An 8,597-nucleotide genomic window follows, 5' to 3' on the forward strand; every position below is an offset into this window, starting at 1 on the left:
ATCCACAGTAATTTAATCTCATAATTTACCAAACGCTATTACACTGATTTTAGAACCAGCACAGCTACTATAATTATAATTTACCAAACATTCAATTGTTTTTTGAACAGTTGTTTCTTTTTTCAGCACAGTTAAAAGTAATTTTTCTAAAATCTACAGCACTACCAAACTAAGCCTTAGTACCAATCCACAACAAAAATATGGTATTCTAATTCAGTTAGAGATGCATTTTTATGGAAGCAAGAGAAAATAACACAGCAAAGAATCTGTTTCTCACTATGAAAAATGTTCCTGATAGGATTAACTAGGACTTGGCACTAATACTCGTCTTTCACATATCTCGTACAAAGTATAAGAAATCTATGAAATTCCTGCATTGCATCATCTTGGAAAATTAGCTATTCTAAAAAGCACAAACCGGAAAATGACGTTTATGTACCCTTGGGGTTTTAGGCAACTGAAAATATACGTACCATTCGCAAAACAAATAGGCCAGAGCAACTATTCAAAAGCAACTCTTACCTATATTATCGTGCTGTTTCTGATCCTCTCATTTTCTCAACAATTTGTTTACTCTTTTCTTCAATATGGCGCCTCTTTTCTTCAAATTTCTCTCCCATCTTCTTTCCTAGATCAAGCATCCTTGCTCTTGTTCCGATTTTCTTTGGCCTCGAATCATCCTCTTCAATAGCTTGATTTTGTCTATCGGGAAAACTCAAAGACCTAGAAGCTGATTCAGACTCTGGGATCTCCCCACCCTTGTCCTTTTCAGTTCCATGTTCATCATTTCCCAACAATGGGGTTCTCAACTCTTGCAAAGTCTTATCCGATGGACAGGCAGAACTAGCTGAACGCGGCAAGTTATCTAAAGATTCACTAATGGGTTGAATACGTTCAGCATTCTTTGAATTTCGATTATTGCTCTGAGAATTAGCGTTAGAGGTCCCTCTATTAACATCTGTCTTGGGTTTTCCTTCACAGGGTGGGTTGCTAATTACCTGACCAGAGGAGGTCGCAGGATCATTAGCAGATTCTTGATTAAGCCAAATGAAAGGAGCAACCTTCCGTGGCACCCAATCATCCTGTTCTGCTAACATCCATGGAATACATACACTCTCAGAGTTTGGAAGCACTAACGTTTCAAAGATTGCCCCCTGCACATGTGAAACTACTAGCATCAGCAAAAGCACCATAGCATCATCCTTTTAACAGAGAGAGAGAGAGAGAGAGAGAGAGAGAGAGAGAGAGAGAGAGAGAGATACTTCACTACCAAATAATTATAAAAAAAAGAAAAAAAAAAAAACCACCAGCTATGGATGACAAATCCCTTTTAGCAAAATGTTTGCGATTAAATTGTTTAGAAACCTGGACAACTATCATGAGGGTATATTTAGGATATGATCCTTATAAACAACAACTATCACTAATTGAGCTGCTGATCAGTTTCTATGGAATTAGTACTATATATATATATATATTTATAAGAACATCAAAATTAATAATAGAAGGTAAATTGATTATAACGGAGTGTCTTATTTGTACCTTAAGTCGATTGACCAGGGCCAAAGCAATGTGTCCATTTGTAATTTTATGATCCCCAACAGCTGAGTCCAGGTTAAAATCTATGTCGGGCATGGATGTGAACCCAAACCATAACTGATCAGAAGGTGGTGGTTTTATGTGTAACCGTATTGTTCCTCGAAGGGATGCTACCCTTATCGCCAAAGAGATGGGCACCTTGATTATATATACAAATGGTTAGTTTAAGAAAATATTAAAAGCCTTCATATCATGAACTTTCTAAAACAGATCCATGTGTGTGTGTACGCCCGTGCATGCGTGAGAGAGAGGAGGGCAGACAGGGGGAAGGATGGGAAAGGAGTAAATGAAAGTATGAGATAATAGAGGATTAAATTGAGAGATAAATGCATAAACACGGACACAAACACGTAGCCATATTCTACGATTCTCCATGCAAGGTGCTGAAAAAAAAAAGAAAAAAAAAAGAATAATAATGTCCAAATTCCTTAATGCAACGTAGAGAACGCGATTAGAAGTCAATATCATGAGGTTTCCTCTATTATTTTGTTCCTAACACATGGTAATGGTAAAGGCACAACTTTAGTTCCAAGTTTATATCATTTGAGCACGTATTTGTTGAAGATGAAATCATATAAGCAATGTAACTCCGGGAAAGGGAGATTAAAAGCTCAGAAACAATGTTGTTTAATAAAGGTCTGTCTGAAAGACCCTTTCAACGAAGTGAAAAACAACAATGCTGATGTCATGGAACCAAGCTACAAAAGCACATATACACAAAAGCTATGGCCTGAAAATATAGGGAGTGTGTGTCTTACGAACCTGAGAAACCTGTTTGGCAATAGAATTAACAATAGCCTTCCACCTGGAAGGATAAGTTGATGCAGATACAGCACTTTTAGACCCTTTTAACGTATCTGCCAAGAAAACAATCAGTTAAAACTGTCACAATCTTTCCCTTATTTTAACATTTGTTGAACATCTAAAAGTAATAATATATTGATATCTTCTTTTGTTTGCAAGAAGCAGAAGCTCAGATGGAGAAAATGCAGATATAAGAACCAAAACATAGAACTTTCTCTTGTTGAGTATATTCAGATAATTTCCCTCAACTCTTCTCCACGTTACTTTTGTTTGCTCATTATCATCCCTTAGTCTGACCTGATAAAGTTCCTAAAGCTTTTCACCTCACCTCTTGTCAAGATCATCGTACCTATGTCATTCTAGTTTAATAATTTATATCTCTTAAAAAATAAATTTCTTGACAAGGGCATATGTTCTGATCTATTCTTAGTAAAAGATGTCAGATTACTTGATCAAAGTGTAATTCAATATGTAACTATGGAACTTGGAGAAAACAAACATCTCAATGATAGGTAGAGGTAGAAATTTATAAAAATCACAATCCTTCATCATTTTAGATCTTGTGGCCCTACAAAAACATGACAAACTATTGTAAAGAAAAAATCTGAAGGACCTGCACAATTGTAGGGCCCGTTTAGTTCGCTGATTCGAGTTTTTAATTCGAGTTGAGATGTGACTTTATGTGAGAGCTTTTTACTGTAGCAAAAAAGTTAGATGTGATTGTTTGTGAGAGCTTTTTACTGTAGAAAAACTCGAATTCTAAATTCGAATCAGCGAAATGAACGGGGCCGTAAACTCCACGCTAAGTCCTTAAAAAGACCAATAGTCTATAAATTATAAGCATGTGTCCTGGCATGTATCATTTCAATTGAAGAGACAGGTATCATAAATGCGTCAGGTTTTGTCGTATTAAATAATCTGTGCTTGTTAAGATTGGTTGAGGTTAAAAGAGCAAACTATGAAGAAAAATATGTGCTTATTTCACCTCTTTTCCAAGGTAAAAAAAGAATCCTGTAAAACTTCTCACTAAATACGGTTACCCAATAGTCTCTTTTCTGCATATAATAGAATAATAAGCATTTGGCTTTTTCTATAACCATCTAATTCTATCAGCATTTGGCTTTGCTATAACCATCTAGCTCCAAGGACTTAAAGTGATCTCTCTTGTAATCAACTCATAAAAGTTGGGAAGATCTTTCATGAGTGTGCGGGTAATGTGAGTATGGTTTAATGTGCTGTGTGTTATGTGCTGTTTGCATTTCATGTGAGAAGAATTCATTCTTTATTTAGAAATTTTCTTTATGTATGTTTCTTATCACAACTAATAACAATAAATAATAACAACAATAATAATGATGAGATTAATAATAATAATAATGATAAAGTCGAAAAAAAAAACATATAGAAGTTTATTCAGTTACCATGATCCCATACACCAAACAATGTCAACTACTAAAATTTAGGTGCCAGGCCAATTTCATTTAGAATGTGTAAGGAAACCTACACCCTCTTACATGTCCCATTTTGTTGAGTATAGAACAAGTTAGCATCAAGTTTATTCAGTTACCATGATCCCATACACCAAACAATGTCAACTACTAAAATTCAGGTGCCAGGCCAATTTCATTTAGGAGTAAAGAAATCTACACCCTCTTACATGTCTCATAGATATTGTTTTGTTGAGTATTGAACAAGTTGGAATCCCCTGTGGCCCTATGTAGCTATCTACTATTGACAATCAAAATTTAACTTTGAATTCCATTAAACCGTATGGTTTAATACAAATGCCAGAGCTATGAAATGTAATAATTTAGATACTAAAAGATTAATTTAGATACTAAAAGATGGTCTATACATGGTATACTAACCATGATTAGCATCACCTTCCTCCTTGTGCTCTGGTTCCTCAATTGTCCCTTCAGCAAGATTTAACTGCTTTCCAAAATACTCAAAACCTTCAAGAAGCTCCGATGATACATCCCCAACAGAATTTGATTCAGAATTTGGACCAACGATACTCTTTTCCGGATCTAGTTCACGCACTTCAAGTCTTGTTTCAATGCCTAAAACTGCACCGCCTGAATATTCAATGTCCACCTCAAAGGCCCACACCTCATTCGTGTCCATGGGAAGAACCCTTATACCATGTATATATGGTGGAATATTCCCAAGATCAACGTCAGTACAGATGACTTCACCTATGTAACTGGGGGTCCGCATATTAGACAATGTTCTCTGTTATATACCACCAAGAAGAAAAAGCATAATTATATTTGCATCTAGCACATCGATCTTCATTTCTTTTATCTGCGATTCTGCAGCAAACATGTTCACAATGCACAAAAAAAAAGAAAAAAGAGCCACAATAACCTACGATATGATATCGACAATAGTATGCAACCTATGTACACTTTTCTGCTCTGTTTACAACCCGTAAGAATAACTATAAACGGGATAGAAAATCTCCTCAATTTTATCTTCTGTTTATCATTTCTCCAAACCCCTGACACATATACATCTGTGAATCAATGTATTATGAAAGTTTCATGGATATATCCACCAAAAAGGGAGGGCGGCAATTTTTATTTTTTTTATTTTTGGAGCGGCAATGTTTTTAGGTGCAATGAAAAGTAATATATACCCTCAGAAAAAGAAAAGAAAAAATACATACAAAAAAAAAAAAAAAAAAACCCGATGCCTAATATTCTTCTTTGAGAATTTCTGCCCCTCTCTAATATAGTACTAAGTTACAAAGATTGACGTAAATTGACCTTGAGAACAAAGATCAAATCAATGAATTTATTATTAAAAAAATTAGAGTTCAAAAAAAAGAAAGAAACAAACTTTCTCTGACCGCATCAGAAAACCACATGCATATGCACTAGGCTCATTAAGGAAAATGCTTAACCCCTGTTAAAAAATTTACCTGAATCCGTGCTTGGAGAGATCTTTTCATTCCTGCATTCCTTTTGGCATCAAAAAAGAGCCGTGAAATTAATAAATTCTTACAAAGAGTTCCCTCATCTATACCAAATCTTTCATCAGTGTCTGCAGCAGATATGCTCGAAATTTGACTTTGGCTAGTTGAATGAATTAATGTCGGCAAAGATGATGTAACCAAATTATCTTCTGTGGAATGCTTAACAACATCAATTGGTAGAGAATTCTTCAAGAAGCTAGTACCCTGAGCTGAATCCTGGTATGGATTAAATTTCTCACTTATTGTCCTCTCCACATGGGCCAAAGACGGAATCCACGATAACTTGTTTTCTGCACCACCTTTAGAAGCCTTCTTTGCAAACTTCTTCCATAACGTGCGAACCTTTGATGATGGGCCATCAACCTTCTGTGCCCTATCTACTAGCTCAGAAGCATGGAACCCTGCTGATGGTTTCATGAATGTAGGATATCTAGCATTTAAGGCTGTCAAGTAACTGCTGAATTCTTTTTGCAGGTTCAAAAACCAGTCAAGCCTACTTTTATCATCACATGATGCCAAACGAAGAGCTTTACACCATGATTCTTTTTCCCAAGAAGTTTCAAGGTAAATGTAAACGGTTTTGCTGTCCTTGTAAATTGCAGATACCTTGTTCTCCAATTTGATGGGGAATCTTTTGGCCCTGAAGAACCCAGAGTAAAAAGGAATTAAAAGTATAACAATTCTTATTTTTTACCATGAGACAATAACAAGAGATTATATGCCTTTGAAAACCATTTGACATGTACTTTGTGATATGATACTTACGTAAAGCAATCATAGACATTTGGATGAAACTGCGACAACACATTTCAGGAGACAGGCAAAACCAATATGATTAAATGATTCGTAAACATGTGGATCAAGGCTTTGCTCAAACAAAGTGCACCATCGTGCTTCTTTGTTGTATCATGGGACCTTGATAGAAAAGTACTGATAACCAGAAACAAGCAATGATATAACCTTATTGAAGCACTACGCAAAACGTTGAGCTTTGAAACATGGTGTAAGACTATTTTTCAAACTAGATTGTCATTCCAAAGGATTAATGCGACATAAAAAATGAAAGAAGGTTCCATTGATGGACAAATTCTGCTTCAGGTAAACAACGCTTAACATATCAACGTGATATAAAACATGACAAGTCGCAGATAAGTCCTTCAAAAACCATCTTCTTCAGCAAAAGAATTCATTCCCAAAAGACTGCATTACCATTTTCTTGAAGATAGCATTGATGCGGAAACAGCTTCAATACTGCAGCCTTTCAGCTTCATAGTCGTCTTGGAGCCATTTGAATCCGTCAAAATAAGGGACTGGTCCTTGATTCTTGCATGTTTTCTTACAGGAGAAACCTCAAAGAATTCCTTTTTCCGTTTTTGCTCTTTTGGTGCTTTGTCCAGCCAATCTTTTGGAACTTTATTCGATTCTAGAACCCAAACTACTCCCTAACACACACACACACACAATAAACATCCGGATCAACAAGAGAAAATAAAAGGCTTGAAAAATTTGTATAGCACACAGAAAAATGGAAAAAGGTAAACAGTTCTAAAATTGGGGCTTCAATTTGTAAATAATGTTTCTTGAACTTAACACAGGGTTATATTTTAAAATCTCTGGCAATCTGTAAAATGCAATTTATTGGTTATTAAGCATCACGAATTTGTTTTATTCGCCAATGTCACTTCTTCAATTAGACTTTCCACTTGGGAAAATTAGGAATCATTTCCTTTCTTGGAAAGCAAACAAAGAAAACGTAATGGAAAATTGCACAGGAACAAGTACGAATTCCAAAATTACCTGCTTGTTGTGGGAGTAATCAAGAGATTGATTGTGGTCAAGATGTTCGATTTTGCGATCTGATTGCTCGGTTTTGCGGCTCAATCGCTTGACGACGACGAACAAGAGAAATGCTTCCGCTCCCAAAATCGCCACTGCCCCAACCGCAATCCCGAGACCGAACAAGATTAACCACCACATTCTTATTCACAATTTTATTTCCGATTTCAGAATTTCCGCGAAAAACTCCGAGATTGCTTTTGTATTGCAAAAGAACTGTGATCTTGAAGATTAATCAGTAAAGAGAATACTCTCCCTCTCTAAGAAATGGAAGAATCAGATTCCGGAAATCAGAGGGGAATCGGAATCTACAGTTTTAGGTGAAGAAGCCTCCGGGCTTGAAAGCTTTCTATTCTTTCTCTCGGCGATGTTGGACCGACAGAGACAGAGAGAGTAACGGTAGAAAACGTAGTAAAATTCCTGCAAATCAAAAAACCGCGTATGGGACAATGCAGCCTCTCCACGTGGTTTTCTTTTGTTTTTTTTTGCTTTTCCTTCTTATGCATCGTTCACTTCACGGATTTGAGTTTATATATGACATTTTTTTAGAGCTCTTTATTATAGTAAAAAAAGTTGATGTAACATTTTTTGAGAACTTTTTACTGTAGAAACTTAAAATTAAAAACTCAAATCGGTGAAAAAAACGATGCCTTAATAATTTGATTGAGTGATGGGTGGCGATTTTCCCCTACCTAATTTTGTTAACAATTTCTTTTTTCAATAATTGTTCTTGAAACTTTTTTTTTTTAAAGATTATTATCACTAATGTCATTAAATTTTAAAATGTTATTTTTAGTTTGTCTCCTCAATTTAATAATTCAATTGAGTGATAGGTGGTGTTTTTCTCCTGCCTAATTTTGTTAACAATTTCTTTTTTCAATAATTGTTCTTGAAACTTTTTTTAAAAGATTATTATCATTGATGTTACTGAATTTTAAACCGTCATTTTCAGTTTGTCTCTTCAATTTTAAAAACTCTAACTTTACTTCTTATGGGGTGTTTGGTATGTAGTAATTTTAAGGATGGGAATAGGAATCTGTAATATTATCATGTTTGGTATAAGAATTATAATATTTAGATTCCCAGAAAAGTGATTACCATGGGATTCACTTTCCCTCATTTTAAGGTAATCTAAATACCACCCAACGTGGTGTTATTCAAATTCCAGAAATCTCAAAATCATAGGAATCTTATTATAATAATAATAATAATAATAATATTAATAATTATTATTATTATTATTATTATTATTATTATTATATTTATTATATTTATTTATTATCACAGTAATGTAATATTCTTAAGAATTTAAACCAAACACAGTAATGTAATATTCCTGAAAATTTGAAAAAAATTCATGTATGGAACCAAACACAGT

At 34.8% G+C, this 8,597-nt stretch overlaps 1 protein-coding gene across 2 annotated transcripts; it reads right to left on the reverse strand.

Moving 5' to 3' along the window:
• Positions 1–212: 212 nt before the first annotated feature.
• LOC21387793 lies at positions 213–7,579 on the reverse strand. 2 transcript variants are annotated; one of them, XM_024171157.1, is made up of 7 exons: positions 7,181–7,579; positions 6,593–6,825; positions 5,330–6,023; positions 4,287–4,638; positions 2,362–2,456; positions 1,543–1,737; positions 213–1,154 (listed from the first exon to the last, which is right to left on the reverse strand). In XM_024171157.1, the coding sequence occupies exons 1-7, from the start codon at positions 7,358–7,360 to the stop codon at positions 528–530; spliced, it is 2,376 nt and encodes a 791-aa protein (XP_024026925.1). In that variant the 5' UTR covers positions 7,361–7,579; the 3' UTR covers positions 213–527. The 2 variants fall into 2 exon arrangements, with proteins under 2 accessions (XP_024026925.1, XP_010104942.1); XM_010106640.2 differs by having other exon boundaries at positions 4,272–4,638.
• Positions 7,580–8,597: the final 1,018 nt, after the last annotated feature.

The sequence above is a fragment of the Morus notabilis genome, unplaced genomic scaffold (genome assembly GCF_000414095.1).
Source record: "Morus notabilis unplaced genomic scaffold, ASM41409v2 Scaffold1174, whole genome shotgun sequence".
NCBI lineage: Eukaryota > Viridiplantae > Streptophyta > Magnoliopsida > Rosales > Moraceae > Morus > Morus notabilis.